General features: G+C 36.1%; 2 protein-coding genes across 2 annotated transcripts; one reads left to right on the plus strand and one right to left on the minus strand.

Annotated features, from left to right (window-relative positions):
• Positions 1–2,316: 2,316 nt before the first annotated feature.
• Positions 2,317–16,925, minus strand: LOC129953931 (eukaryotic translation initiation factor 4B). Its single transcript, XM_056067474.1, has 5 exons — positions 16,845–16,925; positions 15,202–16,515; positions 15,077–15,143; positions 3,789–3,915; positions 2,317–3,714 (listed from the first exon to the last, which is right to left on the minus strand). The coding sequence occupies exons 1-5, from the start codon at positions 16,855–16,857 to the stop codon at positions 3,658–3,660; spliced, it is 1,578 nt and encodes a 525-aa protein (XP_055923449.1). The 5' UTR covers positions 16,858–16,925; the 3' UTR covers positions 2,317–3,657.
• A 941-nt stretch (positions 16,926–17,866) lies between these two features.
• LOC129940644 (26S proteasome regulatory subunit 7) lies at positions 17,867–19,342 on the plus strand. Its single transcript, XM_056049035.1, has one exon. The coding sequence runs from the start codon at positions 17,981–17,983 to the stop codon at positions 19,280–19,282; it is 1,302 nt and encodes a 433-aa protein (XP_055905010.1). The 5' UTR covers positions 17,867–17,980; the 3' UTR covers positions 19,283–19,342.
• The last annotated feature ends 2,725 nt before the right edge of the window (positions 19,343–22,067 follow it).

The following is a 22,067-nucleotide window of genomic DNA, read 5'->3' on the forward strand; positions in this document are numbered from 1 at the left end:
TTCATTTCTTTTATAAAATTACATGAATCAATGCATGTTTATTGAGCTGCAAGAGAGGGTTGATCCAGGATATCTTGAGTCAACATAACGAATACACATTTTATGGTCACACGCCTCAAGAACTTGCACTAAAAACCAAAAGCTACTCTCGGGGAAAAAACTTACTATCATTGCGTTTAAACTGTAATATACTTTTCTGATAAGGTACTGATGGCGCAACTCAATCGGGGCAACGATTCCTATATGTGTTCCGTCAATACATCCTATTACTCCTGGTAACCTGGCCGTTAAAAAAAAGTAGTTCCGTGTGTTTTGTTTCTCTTCGGATGACATGTTGAGCAGTGGTGGACTAAAGAGACAGTGACACCCGGGGCGGTAAAGCAAGCTTACACCCCTTGAAAAATTTAAGAAAAAAACACGAACAAAGATTTTATTTAAAGGTTCTTACGAGCTTTTATTGTACTGAATGGTTCGATTATATCATTCAAATCTACATTTTTTGTGTGCTCCGTTTCGATTGAAAGTATAGCCAAATTAGTCAACCTATTTTGGCTCATCGTTGATCTTAGATAAGTCTTTATTAATTTTAATTTGGAAAAGCTTCGTTCACACGATGCCACTGAGACGCAAATTGTTAAATAAATTCTCATCGCCAATGACAGACTCGGTAAAGAGTCTGAAAAATCCCACTTAACAATGAAGCTTAAAAATTCAAAGGATGTCCAAATTTCTGCATCTTTTAAATTTATCTTTGAAGCTACCATGTGACGCCGAATTCGCTGGATTTCCAATATGATACTGTTGTCTGTAAGTTCTGTAAATGTCGAGGTAAGCATGGGAACCACAGCCCGCAGTTCTTCTTCCGTTCCATACAGCAATATTTTCGATTGAAGAGCTGAGAAAACTGACGCAATATCTTCCACTGCCTTAGATCGATGCACATTCTAACATGGCTCTTCGTGTTTCCTCTTCCAACGTCAAACCAGCATCTTGAGCCTTTTCGCCTGGCACAATTTTCTTCTTCTCCGCCTTTCAATTGAAATTTCTAGCTCGGTGCATTGTTCTCTTGCGTATATTACGGCCTTTTTCACGGATTCATCACGGTGTTCACGAAGAAAACTCGCTAGTGCCTTAAGTTTTATTACACTTTTTTCTAGAGTGAGCCCAGATTTTTGCAAGTATTTCTGTGCTGAATCAACTTCTTCCAAAATATCGAAACAAAATGAAAGATAACATAAAAACGTAAAGTATGGTTGCAGCACCTCTTGTATCTAAATTTTCCTTTTCAGGATCACAAAGGAGTTCAAGAGTTGAAACTACCTTCACAAAATTTTCCTTCAATGGCTTAACAGCCTCGTGATGAGCGCTTCATCTAGTGTTTACAAGTCGCTTGACTGACACACCTACATTTTTTATGAGAATATCCCAACGATGCGTAGATGCTGAGAAAAATGTGTAGTCTTTCCACTGTTCCAAAAAACATTGTACTTGAAGGAGTGCTTCCCAAAGAGTGAACTTCACAAAGGTTTAAAAAATGGTTTGCACATGGCGTAAACAAAGCTTTTGGATTAATTTGCCGAATTAATTTTTGAACTTCTCCATGAATACCCGCTATAGTCGCAGCATTGTCATATCCCTGAGCCCGACAAAGATTAATGTTAAGACAATCTTCATTGAGTTGCTTTAAGATATCGTCGGTAAGTTCTTTGGCAGTCTTATAGTAGGTATTTGGGAAACAAATTTATTGTTTTATTTGTGTTTTTATTTTTTTGTAGTGTGCAAAGTTATTTTTCGGTTACTGATGGCACCCCCTATTAGTCTGCCACCCGGGGCGAAAATATGATTTGAAACTTAAGAAAATAATTAGAATTAAAGGAACTTCCAGTAGGTACAAAATATTTTTTCAGGGAGTTCCAAGAAATTAAGAGTTTTCTCGAATATTCTTGGGCAGTCGAAGCATTCTTACTTTTTTTCTGTAATTTTCGTTTTCTCCAAAAAACAAATATTTGTTGCTTATCATTTTGGTTTATTTTGCATTTTTATTAAATATGAAAATTGTCAATTAATGAACACAACAGATTTTTTTAAATTACATGAGTTGACGTTTATTTATGCCTGTTATTTTTTTGTGTATGGTAGCACTGAATTTCGAACTTGAATTGTAAGGTTCGTCAATCATGGTATGTCGAATGTGTTTGTGGGCTAATGAAAATATCTCACTTCGAACGTTCGATTCGCCAACAATAATAGGGGTATGCATTTCGTACTACATGACTTTGGAGATAAACAAAATTTAAATAGAAATAAAAAACACAATTGTTTTCCTTCGTCGAATCAAATATTTTAAAGGAAAATATTTTGTTTGTTTTTATTTAATTTTACGCACGACGTTGGTTGGTTTGTTGGTTGATTTGTTTATACATTTTTATATAATAACATATATAAATACAATATTAAAATTATTATTTAAATAATTAAACCATTATGCCAAATAAACAGTTATGCTACTAGAGATATTACTTCTTTTTGTTTTGTTCTGTTTTACTCTGTTTCAATATCTTCTTTTTTTTGTTTTTAAATGTGTGTAGGGTATAATATATATATGTATGTTTTTTTTGTTATATGTATATTATATATATAAATTTATACGTACATAATATACATACATAATGTTGTATATATTTCTGCTTATTTAAATAAAAATTAAATAAGAATGGGCTAAAATTAGAACACTATGATATTTGACTATTAAAAACGAAAAACAAAATAATAACTTATAGTCCAAGAGATAAAAACAGCGTATATTATTACCCTCCTATTAGTTAACCGCATTTATAAATATTCATATCCTATTTTTTATTAAATTTCTATTTTTGTTTCTTTTTCTTTTGTTTATATTTAATTTATGGGCTTCCAATTTTGTCAGAGTTTCGTTTGTTCTATTGGAAGGCCCATTTTTTAAAGTTTAGTAAATCTAAATTAGCACACACAACTTGACTTAACTATTAAAAAAAATTGTTTGTTTATGTTTTTCTTTGTTGTATTCTGTTTTTTTTTTTCTTATTTCATCTTTGTTTTAAACAAAATTGTTTATCTATTGTTTATAGTTTTTTATTCTTTGCATTTTTGTTTCACATCTTTTTGTCATCGTTTTTAAAATAAAAGAATTCATGTTTTTTTTTGTATTTTTGCTTTTGTTTGCTTTAAGAGACTCTTATAAATCATTTATGGAAAACAAAATAGAAATATATAAAATAATAGTAAAAATAAGATATGTTGAAAGCTTAAAAAAATAATAAATTGCAAATAACAACACGAGGCAAAAACTAAAAAGAATAATAATAAAAAAGCATGAAATGTGTAAGAAGGTGGAAAAGGACAATTTTCTAAAACGAATACAGATATTTTACTTTTTGATTAAAAAATGTCCCAAATAAGTTTGTTTTTATTTACTTAACTGTTTTTAGTTTGTTTGTTTTTTTTTTACGATTTCGATAAAAGGTTTCTTTTTGTATTTTGTTTTTTAAAATTTAAAATGGCATGTGGGGGACTTATCTCGCACATTTCCACCCGCACAAGCCCGCTGAGTAATTTATGTTTTGCTTTAAAAAAAATTTAAATTTTGTTTGTTGTTTGTTGAGTTAAACAATTCAATTTCTAATCGGAGCCTTCATCGTCTAGTAATCCGGAATATTTGTTTGCTGTTTGTAGAATCTGTGTGTGTTAAAAAGAAATTGTGTTTTTAAAAAAAAAAATCAATTAATAAGAAAAGTTTTTGTTATTCTTACCGGCCCTGCGGTTGGTGGCTGATACTTTGGCATTGGCCTTTCGGGCCTTGGTTCCCGCTTGTGTTTGCTGTCATCCCTTGGCCTATCATCTCTGTTATTTGGCCTATCTTTGTTGTAACGGTCATTTCTGTTGATGGATTAGTTTTGATTATGATTTATTTTTTTGTATGGCGGATCCAATTTAGTTTTGGGATGGTAAAGAAAATTGAAAAAGGAAGGGCTTTGAGATAGTTATGAAATCAAACATCAGAATAAAAGTAATTATTAAAATGTTGTCTTATTTTTATTCGTTTCGTAATCACCTGTTATAATTGACATGATACGCGAACGTAAATTTGAGAATTTCATTATCAATATGAATCATTCGTCTACAAACGCTTTTATTACAAATTACATATTATTCTTAAAAAACTAACTTAATGGAAAATAAGGCCAAACATTTATAATCTGATAAAGTGACCGACAATTTCGAATCAAATTAGGTCATATGTAGTCATCATTTGAGAACGGAATTCCGTAAGGATCTACTCTCTTAGTTGTTCTTATCCTTTGACGATCTGAGCGAAATTATAGGAAGATATAAAAACTTGAAACACTATTTATATGCAGATGATCTAACGCTGTTTACTTAATGCCAAGATCTCACAACTATGATTGTTCAAATATTCTTGCAGATATCTCAACTTGATGTTCTTATAACGGTTCAAAAATTTCATTCGAAAAAAGAAAAATATTACACATCTGTAGAAAAACTAGTTGTTCAAAAAATATCGTTTTATGTTCAAATTGCAATTCTATAGTGAATGTAAATAAACTGTTTGGTATAGCATTTGATTGTAAATGTAATTTTGAGGAGTACTTAACATTATAAAGTATTTATCATGTAGAAACAGTTTAGTTCACATTAACTCACTAAAAAGTATCATCAGATCAACCATACTCACCAAAATCGATTATGGAATGAGTATTTATCGAAAATGTTAAATGTCTTCATTAAATATAATAGAACCGCGGTACTATAATGCTATTCGGCTGAGCCTTAAAGCATTTAGAACCACGCCCATTAAAAACATGTTAACTGAAGCTGGTCTTCCTTCCATAGAGCAGAGGTTCAATACCTTACACATCTCTTCTCGTTCAAAGATAAAGTACATCAGATATTTGTCTTGTATCGAGCAATACTTAAGCCGTAAAAGAATCCCTAAGACTCCGTCAACACTTTAGAATATCATACAGTTTTCAAAACAAATGAATATCCCAGTTTTGAAAAATGTCATTCGACCGCCAAACCACCCTACTAAAAGACTGTCTAGATATACAACTCATCTGCTTACCAAAATTGACAACCTCAAACCAGCAGTATAAAAAGAGCTTCTTTGAAATTATAGATACAGAAAAACTACACAATTTCAATTTCATCTTCACTGATCGATCTAAAAATGATCTTCGCACAGCATTTGCTGTTTCCGCCCAGGACGGTACTATAATCTCAAAAGGACTCCTTTGACATTCTACTTCTGTTTTTTCAGCCGAAGCTATGGCTGTTGTAAAAGCAGTTGAAATTTCAGGATAGAAAAAAAAAGTATCTGGTCTGACAGTCTCCCTATAATAGAAGCAGTGCGTAATGTTGACAATAGAACCCAATAATGTTGACAATAGCAACAAGGATAAAATTAAGCTTATGTGGATTTCAGGACACGTTGGAATAAAAGGCAATGATACAACAGACCAAGCTGCTAAATCTGCAACAAGTGAACCACTATATATGTTTTACTTTACTATTGGAACGAGAAACTTCATGACGATTGGATTCAATGTGTACACCATTATTCTCATATTAATTCAAACGCCCAACGGATCATTTTCCCTACCCAATGCTCATGGAAAAAGACACAAATATATATTCGGTTGCAATTGGGCCACTCTTATACTACCCACGGTCATCTCATGACAAGAACCGAGCCTGCAAACTGTCATATCTGTAGCTAGAACAAACGACATAATTACCATTAAATACCTCGTCTATGATTTTACTAAGATTAAAGAAGTAGCCAAACGAGTACTTCCCGACTCATTCTTTACTAATCTATTTAAAAACTCATCAGAAGAGAACATCAACCATACTTCCAAGATAATATGCAAAACTTAATTTAGAAAATGTTATTTGAAAATGAATTATTAAATTGAAACTACCTAACCTTTATTTCCATATTGTATAATGTAATGTAAAGGGTGATTTTTTTGAGGTTACGATTTTCATGCATTAGTATTTGACAGATCACGTGGGATTTCAGACATGGTGTCAAAGAGAAAGATGCTCAGTATGCTTCGACATTTCATCATGAATAGACTTACTAACGAGCAACGCTTGCAAATCATTGAATTTTATTACCAAAATCAGTGTTCGGTTCGAAATGTGTTTCGCGCTTTACGTCTGATTTATGGTCTACATAATCGACCAAGTGAGCAAACAATTATTGCCATTGTGACCAAGTTTCGCACTCAGTTTACTTTATTGGACATTAAACCAACCACACGAATGCGTACAGTGCGTACAGAAGAGAATATTGCTCTGTTTCTGAGAGTGTTGCTGAAGACCGTGAAATGTCGATTCGTCGCCGTTCGCAGCAATTGGGTTTGTGTTATTCGACCACATGGAAGATTTTACGCAAAGATCTTGGTGTAAAACCGTATAAAACACAGCTCGTGCAAGAACTGAAGCCGAACGATCTGCCACAACGTAGAATTTTCAGTGAATGGGCCCTAGAAAAGTTGGCAGAAAATCCGCTTTTTTATCGACAAATTTTGTTCAGCGATGACGCTCATTTCTGGTTGAATGGCTACGTAAATAAGCAAAATTGCCGCATTTGGAGTGAAGAGCAACCAGGAGCCGTTCAAGAACTGCCCATTCATCCCACTGCACTGTTTGGTGTGGTTTGTACGCTGGTGGAATCATTGGACCGTATTTGTTCAAAGATGCTGTTGGACGCATCAACACCAAGTTTTATCTGTCAAAAGTGACAGAAAACAAATTGGCAGCTAATCATCGACCAATTTTCTATCAAACAATTGGCTGACTTCTTGCAATTGTTTCAATTCGTATTATTTATTTTTCTCATGCATTCATTTTGGGACCCTTTTAATGAAAAGACTGATCCATAAATAACTAAAGTATTTTGACTTTGACATAGTAATCTTTACAGTTTCTTTCGTTTTGCTTGCTATCAGAGTTGAGATTTCCCATTTATATTGTCTCTTTTTAATAAACTTTATTAACTTTGGAGACATTTAAAAACAATTAGTTTATAATAATAGGTAATACGTCGGAAGTTAGCCAAGATTTAAGAATTGAGATGGTGACCAAGCAATATGCGGGTATTTTGGTGGAAAAGTTAGGCGAACTATATAAAGTTCCTCGTCAAAATGTCTATTATCAAATAAAGAAGCAGAAAAAAACAAATACACGCTAAATGTTCCACGTTCCGGGCGACCACGCAAGGCTTTCAAGAAAAAGGACCGTTTAATAGTCAGAAAGTGTGCAGGAGGCTGACTTTGCTACTTACATAGGCAGAACAATACCCCAAATATCCCAAACAAATTAAGCCTTCCAGCATTTTGCCAACGAATTTTTTCACAGGCCTTAATTATTTTGGGGAAAAGTATTGTGGACTGATGAAAGCCGTTTTGAGTGCCACGGATCAAAAAAGAAAAAGGAAAATGCGAAGCCAAGTAGCACCTGTGTGTAAACGAGTACCTCATGGTGGTGGCACCGTCATGTTATGGGGATGTGTTTACTTTAATGGCACCGGAGACTTGGTAGCAAGCGATGATATGATGAACAAACAACAATATTTCGATATTTTAAATACCCACGCTTTTAGTTCTGGTGATAAATTGATTGTTGAAGTCTAATAAAGCCGCTGGAGCAGATGGCTTGAATGCCGAGCTCTTTAAAGCAGCTGGGGATAAGCTGGTTAGGAGCATGCACCAACTTATCTGTAAGATATGGTCGGAAGAAAACATGCCCGATGAATGGAACCTCAGTATTGTTTGCCCGAACCTGAAAAAGGAGACCCTCTAAACTGCACCAACTATAGAGGAATAAGTCTACTTAACATCGCCTATAAAATCTTCTCTGCCGTAATATGTGAACGTCTAAAGCCCATCGTCAACAACCTGATAGGTCCTTATCAGTGTGGTTTAAGACCAGGAAAGTCCACAGTTGATCAAATATTCACATTACGGCAGATCCTGGAAAAAACTCAAGAATACCAAATCGACACCCACCATCTCTTCATCGATTTCAAGGCCGCATATGACAGCATCTACAGGGACGAGCTGTATAGAGCCATGTCTAGTTTTGGCATCCCTGCCAAACTCATCCGTTTGTGCAGGATGACCATGGAGAATTCACGCTGCTCCATAAAGGTTGGAAACAACTTAACAGAACCTTTTGATGTCAAAAAAGGCTTAAGACAAGGTGATGCGCTGTCATGCGATTTTTTTAACATCGTGCTTGAAAGAATAGTGCAGAGCTCACACGTCAACACTAGAGGCACTATCTTTCAAAAGTCTGTCCAATTACTGGCATATGGTGATGACATTGACATAATCGGAAGAACTCAGCGTGATGTCAAAGGGGATTTTGTGAGTATTGAGGCAGAAGCGGCAAAAATGGGTTTAACGGTTAATGAGGGCAAAACAAAGTACATACTGCCGTCTAGAAAGGACATACAACACCGACGTTTTGGTCAAAACGTCACAATCGACAGACGTAACTTTGAGGTAGTCAAGGACTTCGTCTACCTAGGCTCCGCTGTAAACGCAGAAAACAACACCAGCGCTGAGATCAAACGCAGAATAACTCTTGCTAACCGCTGTTTCTTTGGACTAAGAAAGCCATTGAGTGGCAAAGTCCTCTCTCGAGGGACCAAAGTGTTGCTATATAAGACCCTTATCATCCCCGTCTTGCTATACGGTGCAGAAGCATGGACCATGACAAAAGCGGATGAAAGCACCTTGGGTCGCTTCGAGAGAAAAGTTCTTCGTGTGATCTACGGTCCCGTATGCATCGAAGGGGAGTGGAGGAGAAGATGGAACGACGAACTGTATGGGCTGTACAGCGACGTAGACTTAGCCAAAAGAGTAAAAGTCCAACGACTAAGATGGCTGGGTCACGTAGAGCGCATGGAAACCAATGCTCCGGCCCGGAAAGTCTTCGAATCCGCACCCACAGGACAGCGCAGTAGAGGAAGACCGCGGATCAGGTGGCGCGCACAAGTGGAAGGTGACCTCACCCAACTTGGAGCGCGAAACTGGAGACATCTAGCTAGGGACCGAGCTAGATGGAGAAGTTTGTTGGGTGAGGCCCTAGTTCACACAGGACTGTAGCGCCACCTTAAGTAAGTAAGATAAATTGATTGGACAGTCGTTCATTTTGCATCAAGACAACGCACCTTGTCACAAAGCCAACAAAGATAACTAATTTTTTAAAGGAAGTGGTTGTTAATACACTAAATTGGCCATCTCAAAGCCTCTCCTTAAACATAATAGAAAATGTGTGGGCCTATATTAAGCAAGAAAGTAGTCCATGCTTGACAAGAACGCGCGAAGACAATCGCTGAGGTCGAAAACCTTTAAAGAAAGTCATTAATAGAAACATAAATTTCATTTTCTATTAAATTATTACTTAATTTTTTTACGATATTTTGTTTGTCAAAATACTTTTTCAACCATTGTATTATTTCACTTATTCTCATATTTTATATTTTGTTAAATGTTTCTTTTTGTCCGTCTTATAAAATAAATGTTCATATTGTCCGTCGTTTCATGAGAAAAATGTCTTCTAAAGAGCATACCAATTTTTTTGTTTTCAAATGCCTTTCAAGCATTTAAACAGAATAGCCCTGAATATCTTGGTATGCAGATGACATCGACATTATGGAAAGAACCAAACGAGTAGTGACGGTTGTCTTCTCTGATATCGAGTCTGAGGCGAAGAAAATGGGTGTTGACATTAACTAGGACAAAACGAAGTATTAACTGTGGTCAAATAGAGGCGATTCACACCGTAGACTTTGTCAAAACGTGATAATAGACAGGTATAACTTCGAGGTGGTAAACGATTTTGTTTAGGTATCTAGGCACTGCTGTTAATTCTCCAAATGACATTAGAGCGCAGATCAAACGTAGAATTATCCTTGGCAATCGCTGTTTCTTTGGCCTAAGCAAGATGTTGAGGAATAAGGCCCTATCGCGAAATACCAAAGAGACCCTGTACAAAACCTTAATCACCCAGTCTTGCTGTATGGTGCAGAAGAATGGACCCTATGGTCCGGTTTGTGACTATACGATACGAGCTATACGAGTTGTACAAAAAACTGCGGGTTCAATGCTTAAGATGGCTAGGGCATGCCGAGCGAATGAACATGGAAGCTCCAGCCCGTAAGGTATTCAACGCCAAGCCTGAGGGAACAAGAAGCAGAGGTAGGCCTCATCTCCGGCACGTCAACTTGGTATTTGAAACTGGAGGCAGCAAACTAGAGAATCGAGTAAGCTGGAGAAAGTTATTACTTTATGCCCAGGAGCACAATGCGCTATAGCGCAACTAAAGTAAAAAAGTTTTATTTGCGGTAAAATTATAAGAACTTACTATGCAGGAGAAAAGTGATTCAAACGTAGCTACTTTCTCCGCATAACGCGATAATTATAATCTACATAATCGACAGAGTATGCAGGCAATAAGTTGAATTTTAAGGAAATTTAAAGAGAGTTGAAGTTGTAAGAAGTTGGCATAATTTTATTGAGGCGAAAGACGATGACCTGTACCATTTGTGATTTCAATTGACCTATTAAGGATTTAATGAGTGGGAAGTTACCTAGGCTCGTAATTTACGGTTTTGTCGATTCAATTGTTAACAAAGATCATACAAATTGAAACCGTAAGATGTTTACTGTGTGATTACTTAAAAGCTTTTGTTTACGAAAATAATCCCAGAATGCATTTTAAACCCTACATCATTTAAGGTATGGACAAGATACCGGCCTAAATGTGCAAAAAAGTGGTTAAAAATTACCTGACAATAATCACATGCTGTGAATCTTTATGAAACTGCGTTGGAATGAAACTTAATGACAAAGTCCAAACTTTAAAATAAAATAAAATGTTCTTCAAACACAAATGACTGGGTTTATTTTATTTAACTTAAATTTAAAAGTCGAATTCTGTTCCATTTTTTTTTTTAAATAAACAATATTATTTATTCCCTTCAAATTGTTTTAAAAATTAGTGAATTTTATATTGAAATGGTGATATGCTTTTTCTCTGATTGATTTTGTATGCTATCTCAAAAATATTCTACTTAAATTGACTAAGATGTTAAATTATTGTTTGAAAAAAAAATAAAATTTTTTGTTGGCACAGCTTATTTAGAATAAGGATGTTTGTTCTCATTCTTCGTTAAAGAATTACAATTGGGGATATTTCTACTTAATGCAGTCCAGAGCGCAAATGCATCTACTGCATCATAACCACCCGTTTTCCTTGAAAAGAAACTTTTCATATTTCCAAATAAAAGGCAACAAACAGGTTTCATTGCCATATTTAAGACAACTTATTTATGCTTCTGAGAATATTACATCATTTACTTGGTGCAGCAATTTCAAATTGTATTTAATTTTTTTTTGTTCTTAAGTGGAAAATGGTGGTTGTTAGTCAGCATCAGAATATGATTCATTTAGCATTCACTATTTGTTTGAAGTTGTTTCGAAAATAAAGAAAATCAACAAGCAATTTATTCAACGTAATTTTTGTTCAACGTAAACAACTGTTACAACAATCCAATAACCTTCCTTTATGTTTATAAAAAAAGTTATTTTAAATCCTCTGAAACTTTCCGACTGAAAGTGAATGATGCAATATAATTTATAAAATACTCAATAGTTTTGTTTGGTACTTGGGAAACACCGCAAAAATCTTTATGGTAACCATCGTTTTCAATTAGAACAATTATCAGTTAAGAATGAAATAAAAATATGTCTTATTTTGTATTGCAATTTAAAATTTACTGAGAAAATTATGAGTCTTAGTCGGTAAATATGTTGTAGTTTTGTTAAGAACTGTCGTTTTTCTAAAGACGCATTCATGTTCTTATTTAACACCATATCATCTTACATAACTACTCGCAGAAGACAAAAGGCTGTTCCGATTATCATTAAATTATCAGCAGCATTAAGTTTTTGGCAACAGGAAACCAAATCAGTGGTGTCAAGAACGCTGGACTTGCACAGCGAACCATGTCAAAAATACTTGCCGAAGTTTTGACTTCAATCGAAAGAGTCATGAATGAATTTTGAAATGAATGAGGAAGAGAAAAGAAAGTCCAGACGCTATTTTTGCAAAAATCACGAATTCCCGGTGTAACTGGAGTGGTAGATAGAACTCATACTCAACTGATTCGTCTGCCTATGGACCCTCGCAAAAAAATTTGATGTAGTGATTATTTTCGATTTTGCCTTGTTTTGAATTCTACTATCGAGTTACGTTGTTACTCGTTTATTCGAAAGTTTATAAGAATATAGTTGGAACTATTTGATTCTCGTTGGTTTGAAAGTAGTCAAATAGACACATAGTACCAATTTTTCGAATTCCAGCAATTTAATTGTAGAATAAAGTTACAGTGACGGACTAAACAATAAGACTAGTAATGATGCCTTAACAATGAGCTCTCTCTCTCTCTTTAAGATGATGACGGTTATACTTTTTTGTGTAAATCATCGTTGATAAACGGTACATTTTTAATTAAAGCAAAAATATTTAAAAATAAACAGCTTATTATTGTGAAAAACTAAACAAACATAAAAAACATTTATTAGAGGTGGACGAAAAAATAAGACCAGGTGACTTCTGTTTAAATGTATGTTGAAATTATTGTGATTTTAATAAAATATTTTACAGAACATATTTCTTGGAATAAAATAATTTTAATTATAAAGAGAATCCACAAGAAAAAATGGGTCGCGGAGTACACTGCACTTAAACCATGATGGAAATTATCCTCAAACTGGTGCAAGATGGAAAGTCGCAGGGGGAAGTGGCCAAAATAATTAAGAGATCCAAGACATTCGCGTATAAGCAGACCACGAAAAACATCCCAAAAACTTGATGCTCCAATTAAACATTTATCTAGGAAGGACCTGTTTAAGTCTTCTGGGGAAATTAAAAAGGTGCTAGACTGTTCAATTTGTGAAAGAACAGTTAGAAGACGACTTGAGGAGCAGCATCTCTTTAGAAGAAGTCCTAGGGAAGTACCACTTCTTACCAGAAGAAACCGACAGAATACAATAAAATTCGCCAAGGACCATTTAAATTGGGTAGGCCCAGATATTGGACAAAAATGGCGAAACATTCAATGGTCCGGCAAAACAAAAGTTAATTTAGTTGGAAGTTTATTATGTTGAAAAGAAAATAGACCAGCATTTATACACAAAAATATTGGAGGAGGTTATGCTTCCGTATGCTGAATATGAAATGCAGTTGCGGTGAAAGTTCATGCAAGACAACGACCCGAAGCATTAATCTCGAAAAGCCAAAAGCTGGATAGAAGAGAAAATGATCGATGTAGTGGCCTGGCCTTCTCAATCTCCAGATTTGAACCCTTTTGAATACTTATGGGCCATTGTTAAAATCAAGAAATAAGGAAGATTTGTGGAATAACTTTCAAAAAGCTTGGTATGCAATACCCCAAAGTACCTGCAGCAAAAAAAAAATTGTTGTCTAAAAACAAAACATTTAAGTTTTTTGTGTGTTACTAAGAACTGTAAAAATGGTCTTATTCTTAAGTTCTATTACATTTAGTTGTTTTTCAATAACATAATTAACCTGAGTGTAGTACCCGTGGCATGATGGTTAGTGCGTTGGACTGTCAGCAAGGGATCTTGGGTTCAATCCCTGCCTGTGCCACCTTAATTTTAAAAAAAAATTAATTTTCGCGGGTACTGCCTCTTGCGAGGAATTGACAAATCCTTCAAGAGTAATTCTTGTCATGAAAAAGTGCTTTCTCAAACTAGCCGTTCGGATTCGGCATAAAAATTGTAGGTCCCCTCCATTCCTGACAACATTACTCGCACACAGGAATGGTTGAGAGTTGTAAGTCACTAGGCCCTGGTTCACAACGGACTGTTGCGCCACCCCATTTGATTTGATTTGAATTAACCTGAGTTCGGACAGAAATATCCAAAACCCAAAAAGAAAAGAAGAATTTCTGGCGATTGAAAAAGACCAAATAACATTTGTTCATTATAGGGGTCGAGAAATGGAATTACCAACATTTTATTTAACGATTTCGTATTTCAAAGCGAAAGAAGTTGATTCTGTTGGAACAAATAAAGGGTATTTCGCCTTGCATTGAAACAAGATGTGCATCTGGAATATTCTTTAATGTATATACCCTTTAATTAACTTATGTTAGAAGATACGCAATTATGCTGACTTTAAACTATCAGCTCTTTTAAAATAATAAAAAAAAACAACAAATTTCAACTTGTTTTAGAAAAAAACACTCAACAATTCTAAAGTTGGCTAACTTAAGAGTTGCCAACAACTTTAAAACCAATGAAAACCTCCGTTTCTATCCATCAACGGTTATATACTTAATTGTTGAAATATTTCCAACACCAAATGGTTTTTATTAAGTATTACAATAATTAAAATTTTCACAATATAATTTGAAACAAGCTAACTTTTTATAACCACCACATAACAACTCAACTTACATTTATTCATTTTATTTTAGCTTTGGTTAAAAAGCGCATGCGATAATAATTATTGATTGAATGCAACCCACTGTGAACAAAGTAGTCCTTATACTTAAAATTACAATACAAACATTTCAGATAAATTCTAAATCCTTAAAGTGCTTAGATCAACCCTGAATAAAATTCATTCTAGCTGGCAAAGGAAAGGATGTAGTATAATTTTTATTTTTAATTTCTTTTTACCTATTTTTATTCTAACACTTTCCTTAATTTTCTATTTACTTACGTGAAGCGAAATACTATCGTTCAAACGTTAATGTCGACTTACAAAATGCCCCACCCCTTTGGCTCGCTGAAATTTCCTTAACTGTTAAAAGGACCTAACTTTCTTTTTTTTGTTATTATTTTTTGTAGTTGAGATTTAATTCACAAGCAATATTGTTCTTCTATGAACTAAGATGAAGAACAACTATTGAGGTTTGATGGGGATCTGATGAATGACCCAAATAAAACAGGTAAACAGTTAAACTTACCTGTCATTTCTATCGCGATTTCTATTATCACGGTTGTAGTCCCGATTGTCACGACCACGGCGATCATCTGCAGAGCATTCAATTAATCCAGTCTTTTAAGTTTTATTAAAAAATAAAAAACTTACCACCACCAGTTCTGCGATCATGAGTTGTTCTACGATCGAGACTGTTCTTTTTGCCTGCTTCGTCGTCTTCATCTCGTCGACGCCAGCTACTTATGGCAGTGTTTCTAGTTTCTTTGTCGTCTTTGTTGAGCTCAACATCGGCGACCTTTTCGCTAATCTCATCCACATTTTCTTTCTGCTCTTTTTCGCGGAGTTCGCGTTCTAGACGCTCGCGTTCCAAACGCTCCTCGATCTGTTTCTCGCGGGCAGCAGTATCAACTGGTTTGGCCGAACCGAAAACCTTTTCTGCCGGAATGCCAGCTGGACGTGGTGGTGCCTTCGATTTGGTCTCGGCATCAGATCCAGATTCGTTTTGCTTTTGGTCTGCATCCAATTCCTCAGCTGGTTCTGGTTTGCTGATGATTTCGGGAAGAGGTAATGTCCTTGGGGCCAAGTTCAACTTAGGTCTTTCTTGAGTTGGATCTTCATCACGCCTGCTGCGCCCACCCTCACCGCGGTCGCGGTCGAAGCGATCACGGTCACCACGATCGCGAAACCGATCGCGGTAGCCATCACCGCCTCTGCGGGGTGACGAATCGTACACTGGTCGCTCGCCAGTGCGCCACGAACCTCCGCCACCCCTTTCCCCAGAACCATCACGGTTGCCGCGATCTCTATTTAAGCCCATGCGATCGTAATGACGACCTCCACCGCCGCCGCCGCCTCCACCACCACCACTGCCACTTTCTTCTTTATCCCGACGCCAATTCGTTGATTCGCGATTCTCACCAGATCCAAAGACATCGTAGCCTCTGCGACTATTGCGATCGCCACCGCCACCACCGTCACGGTTGCGTCTCTGGTTGCTCTGCTGCTCGCTCTCGTTAGACACTTCTATGCGCACACGGCGATTCTTCACCTGCGGATCCGGCAAACTGATTACATGAATCAGATCATCCCGCGACACGAATTCGGCGTAGCCGAAACCACGAACGCGTCCAGTTTCACCATCCTCCCGTGGCAAGCGAAGCGACACCAATTCAATCGGGTAGAAGAAGTCATGGATGTCATCCTCGTTGGCGTCGAAAGGCAAGTTCGAAATGTAGGCCAGGAAGGGGGGTTTGTGTGGTATGGAATCGTCATCGAAAATACGGCTTGCTCGGGGAGCCGTCGGCAATTGGTACACTTGGGGCAAGGAGCCGTCATCGTCATCACTATCGTTGCCGTAGCTCCGAACTTTCTTTGCCACCTGGGTAATGCCAGCCTGGAGTTCCCCGTTGGCGAGGAACGACTGCAGGGATATTACTGTCCCTTTATTTTTCTTACCCTTTTTACCTGTACAAACACAAAAAAGAAAACAAAGAAAAAAAAATTACATATCTTCGTGAAATTCCAAATTCATTGTTTGACGATTTTTTTTTAATTCAAATTTTATTTAAGCCACGCGGAACAAAAAAAATCGAAAAACGATTCATCGCAAGATGTCAGAATTTTTCATTCGCTTTTACTCTGACACTGAAACTATTTGTTGGTGTAATTTTTGTTTGAAAACATAAACTTATTTATAGCGAAGATTTTTCATTTCATTGAAATGTATTTAAAGCACTTTAATTGGGGTAATTTTAATTAAATTTGTGAAAGAATTCTCGAAAGAAAAAACCAACCTGAAGAAGCCATGTTGAAAAGAACTATCAAATTTTACACTGCTGCCAACCAAGCAGTTGAAGAACTTGAATATTTTTTTTTTCCACGAAATCAAGACAGTACTGCCAACATGGAGAAGATAAATAGTTTTCTTATGTTGGGAGGTATGCAAAATGATGGAGTGCTAAGGGTACACTTTGAACACAAAAACAAAAAAAAGTTTGGAAGAGGAGGTAAGGCTTACAGTGGACTTACATGTATTTGCACTTCACAGGCTGCAGACAAAAAGGATATAAAATAATGAAATCCCACTGGTTGGATAGAGGGAGAAAATCAAATATGGTAACGTGTTGAAAAATGAAGATTATAGGAAATTGGATGAAGATTATAGTGAAGATGAACATCCATCTTCGACTGCATTAGTGTTGCAATGACGAAAGTGTAACAAAAGCTTCATATTTCTTCTTTATTTTCTTTCCATATTTTGTTTACGTTCTGTTACAACTTTTTTCAAGAATTTTATTTTAATTGTGAATTTTATGCAAGGTATGTTATAACTCTCATTTTAAGACAATGAAAAAAACATTTTGTACATAATTGTAAAAGTGTCCCAAGCAGTGTGTTTTGGTTGTCCGAAAAATGTTTCATTTTGATATTTCCTTCGCTTCTTTTTTTTTATTAATTTATTAGACTTTCCTTAGAGCTTCCAACAATACTGTACTGTCAAAAAGTTAAAGAACTAGTATATAAGAAGTAAAAAGAGTTACCAGTTTTATACTCTCTACCACTTTCAGATCTTGACAGATGCAGATCATGTAAATCCACTTTTAATCATACTTTAAATTTAGTTAAAGTGAAAAGTTTGAAAGGAATTTTATTATTACCGAAGCTCCTAATGAAAATGCTTAAAATTGCTCTTGCATGAATGATTAGCATACAAATCATTGCCTAGTTGGTTCCAAGCTTAGGTAAAATCAAACTTGCATTTGATTTGCGCGCATGTAGTAGCTTCCTTCTTTCAAACTCCAAACAACATCCAACTTCGGTTCAAGCATTTTGACAGGTCTGTGACAAAGCAAGAATTCACAAATCACAAATAATTTTCTATTAAAAAAATCTATTTCTTGTTAATTCTTTGTTAAATAAATTCCTAAAAATGCCGGACTACTTGGGAAGCGATCAACGAAAAGTCAAAGGTGAAGAAAAAGAAGAGAAAGAAATTAAATCCCTCGACGAAGGTGACATCGCTCTGTTGAAAACCTACGGTCAGAGCCAGTACCACAAAGCAATCAAATCAATCGAGGAAGACATTCACAAAGCCATTAAACAGGTCAATGAGTTGACTGGAATAAAAGAAAGCGACACTGGTCTTGCTCCTCCCGCTCTATGGGATTTGGCTGCTGATAAGCAAACCTTACAGAATGAGCAGCCCCTGCAGGTGGCTCGCTGCACCAAAATCATCAATGCCGATTCCGATGACCCTAAGTACATTATCAATGTCAAGCAGTTCGCTAAGTTTGTCGTTGACCTGGCGGATTCTGTCGCCCCTACAGATATCGAGGAAGGAATGCGTGTTGGCGTGGATCGCAACAAGTACCAGATACACATTCCACTTCCTCCCAAAATCGATCCCACCGTCACTATGATGCAAGTCGAGGACAAACCCGATGTAACCTACAGCGATGTCGGTGGATGCAAGGAACAAATAGAGAAGCTCAGAGAGGTCGTCGAGACACCACTGTTGCATCCCGAGAAGTTCGTCAATCTGGGTATTGAACCTCCAAAGGGTGTTCTACTCTTCGGACCTCCTGGCACAGGAAAGACCCTATGCGCCCGTGCGGTGGCGAATCGTACCGATGCGTGCTTCATCCGTGTCATTGGTTCCGAGCTTGTGCAGAAATACGTAGGTGAAGGAGCCCGGATGGTCCGAGAGCTCTTCGAAATGGCCAGGTCCAAGAAAGCCTGTTTGATATTCTTCGATGAAATCGATGCCATCGGAGGAGCCCGTTTCGATGATGGAGCTGGCGGGGATAACGAAGTCCAGAGAACCATGTTGGAGTTGATCAACCAGCTGGATGGTTTCGATCCGAGGGGTAACATCAAGGTTCTGATGGCAACCAACAGGCCAGACACTCTTGATCCGGCACTCATGCGTCCTGGTCGTTTGGACCGTAAAGTCGAGTTCGGCTTACCCGACTTGGAGGGTCGTACTCACATTTTCAGAATTCACGCTCGCTCCATGTCGGTAGAGCGAGATATACGTTTCGAATTGTTAGCTCGATTGTGTCCCAATTCAACTGGAGCTGAAATTCGATCCGTTTGCACTGAAGCCGGCATGTTTGCCATCCGAGCTCGTCGCAAGGTGGCAACGGAGAAGGATTTCCTCGAAGCAGTCAACAAGGTCATCAAGAGCTACGCCAAGTTCAGTGCTACTCCACGATACATGACCTACAATTAAAACATACATTATATAATTTTTATAGCATTTCATTGAAAAATAAAATTTAATTAAAGAGTCTGAGAATTTTTCTTTTATTTTTAAATAAATTATCAGTCTATATACAGTCCCTGGCCATATTATTAGACGCACTGCAGAATTTTTATAGTTATTAGATTATACGCAATATTTTTAAAGTTCAAGAATGGATGTATGATTACATTTTTATGCAAGAACCCATTGAAAACGTGTGGGAGCTGATGAAGAGGGAAGTATCTAAAGATGCTGTCACTTATTTTATATAATATATATTAATATATAATTCACTTGTGGAATCACCACGCACAAATGCAGGAAACAGTCAAATCATGCATTGACAGTATGCCGCGAAAAATTGTGGCTCTTATTAAAGCCAACGAAGGTTCAACAAAATATTGAAAGAAATAACAACAACAAAAAAGTGAATTTCTAGAAATTAATTTATATTTTACATAGAAAATAATTTAAAAGGAATTACAATAATTGAAAACCTGATAATATTATGGCCAGGGACTGTACATACATACATTTTAAAGGACAGAGCGACTCCGGATTCTAAAGTAATCGGATTCTCTTACGAACCATAAACAAAAATTCCCGAATGCGTTTTTAACGCACATTGTATGCGATTTCGTTAAAGATTCCGCTCACGGCTTGTATTTTATTTTATTTTTTAGGTTATAAATAAATAAATTGGGTGGCGCAACAGTCCGTTGTGAACCAGGGCCAAGTGACTTACAACTCGCAACCATTCCTGTGTGCGAGTACTATTGTCAGGAATTGAAGGGACCTATTTTGGATAGAGTCCATAGAGTCCTATTAGAGTCAATAATTTGTAAATTCAGTCTTGATTTTATAAGCACTATTTGGTTTAGTTTGAATATTATGAGATGGTAAACATTTTTGTCGAAGGTGTGGAAATAACAGACTCTCAGTGAGATATTGATAGCTTGCACTGTTCATTTAAAATTTTCACAAATTTTGGGAACATTTTTGCCACTCCGCGTGGGAGACTTATAAACCATGGTTTTTAAAATTCATGAAGTCGGTACTTTGTTTGCGTAATCAAACTTTAAAATAACTATTGATACTCGATGAGATAAAGTCATGCGGTGCCAAAACAGTGGTCTATAGTATATGACCCATCAATTCACTGTTTTGATTCTTAAAAATTCAGTTTTTTCAATTGATTGTGTCAACATTACTCGCGCACAGGAAAAGTTGAGAGTTGTAAGTCACTAGGCCCTAGTTCTCAACGCACTATTCAGTCACCCATTTTTTTTCTGAGGGTTTACGTTTGATTGAGAATGAATGATTCAACGTCTTTTTTGTGTTTTTCTTATTTCATCAAAGTTTTGGGAAAAAGAATTCCGGTGTAGCATTCAAAAAGACCGTTTTTTTGATTCCTATACCTCAAGTGCTACGGTGGCTACATATCCGGATATAGACAAAAATGGACGACTATTCTTTGAAAGGACTAACAACTATTGTTAGCTTTGACTTATCTAGGAAGATTTATTGAACTATTTATTGAATTTAAACTGTACACGTATTTATCAAATGAATCAATGCAATGTTCTAGCTTCTTTAACTTTAAAAAGGCAAACTTCATTGAACTTAACAATTAATTAATTAAAATTATGATTGGTCAATTAATTTTGTCAATCTGAATCTTGAACAAAAGTATTCGCGTTTCGTGTCTATTATTTTCGACAGTTTTAGTAGATTCGTTCCGTCTTCGAAAAGATCCAAACATATTCAACAAAAGCTCCCGTGGTACAACAAGCAAATAATTAATCTGAAAAATTTAAAACGTAAAGCTTTTAACAAATTTATGCGAACTAATGATAATTTAGACTACGCTAATTTTAGCAAACTGCGCAAAGATTTTTTTGTTCTTAATAAATTCCTTCACAAGTGTTATATAATGAATTTTGAGACTAACATTAAGACAAATACTTCTTCGTTTTGGACATATCTAAATGTGAAAAGAAATGCGTCAGGCTACCCAAAGCAAATGACATTTGGGGACACTGAAGCATCAGACACATCATCAATACTTTGTCTATTTGCTTACTTTTTTCAATCCGTTTATTCACCTGCTAGAAATTACAGTTATAGTACACTCTTAGGTAATTCAACTTGTAGCGTTGATATCGGAGGATAACAACTCAGTTTAGAAGGAATATATTCAGGACTCCAGTCTATAAAGCCCAAAACTATACCTGGAGCTGATGGTATACCCGCTTTTTTCTTACAAAATTGTGCTAAGTCCATCTCTATCTCAGGGTATATTTCTAAGTGAATGGTAAATATCTTATCTTGTGCTAATTCATAAATCTGGACCTAAAAATAAAATTGAGAACTATCGTGGTATTTCCAAGTTGTCTACCATCCCTAAATTGTTTGAGAACCTGGTAAAAAATAAATTGGAATTCATAACCCGAGAGCATATTTCTGACCGACAACATGGCTTTGTTTCCGGTCGTTCTAAATAACTAATTTATTTTCGTTTGAAAGTAAGAATCAAGTAGATGCGATACATACCGATTTCAGTAAAGCTTTTGATTCGGTGGATCATTCCACTTTAATACACAAATTAAAACTTTATGGTTTACATTCTACCCTTCTCGAATGGCTGTCGTCTTATCTAATGGGAAGATCTCAAAAAGTCATAATAAATAACACTTTTTCGAGATCTATTCAATGCAGCTCAGGTGTTCCTCAAGGAAGTCATTTGGGTCCGCTCCTCTTTAATATTTTTATA

Source organism: Eupeodes corollae, chromosome 1 (assembly GCF_945859685.1).
Source record: "Eupeodes corollae chromosome 1, idEupCoro1.1, whole genome shotgun sequence".
In the NCBI taxonomy this organism is placed as follows: domain Eukaryota; kingdom Metazoa; phylum Arthropoda; class Insecta; order Diptera; family Syrphidae; genus Eupeodes; species Eupeodes corollae.

Coding starts and splice junctions, on each gene's coding strand:
- LOC129940644 (XM_056049035.1), top strand. CDS start 17,981: ATGCCGGACTACTTGGGAAGCGATCAACGAAAAGTCAAAGGTGAAGAA.
- LOC129953931 (XM_056067474.1), bottom strand. Junction 15,144..15,201: donor TGATCGCAGAACTGGTGGTG/GTAAGTTTTTTA, acceptor AATGCTCTGCAG/ATGATCGCCGTGGTCGTGAC. Junction 3,715..3,788: donor AGCCACCAACCGCAGGGCCG/GTAAGAATAACA, acceptor TAACACACACAG/ATTCTACAAACAGCAAACAA.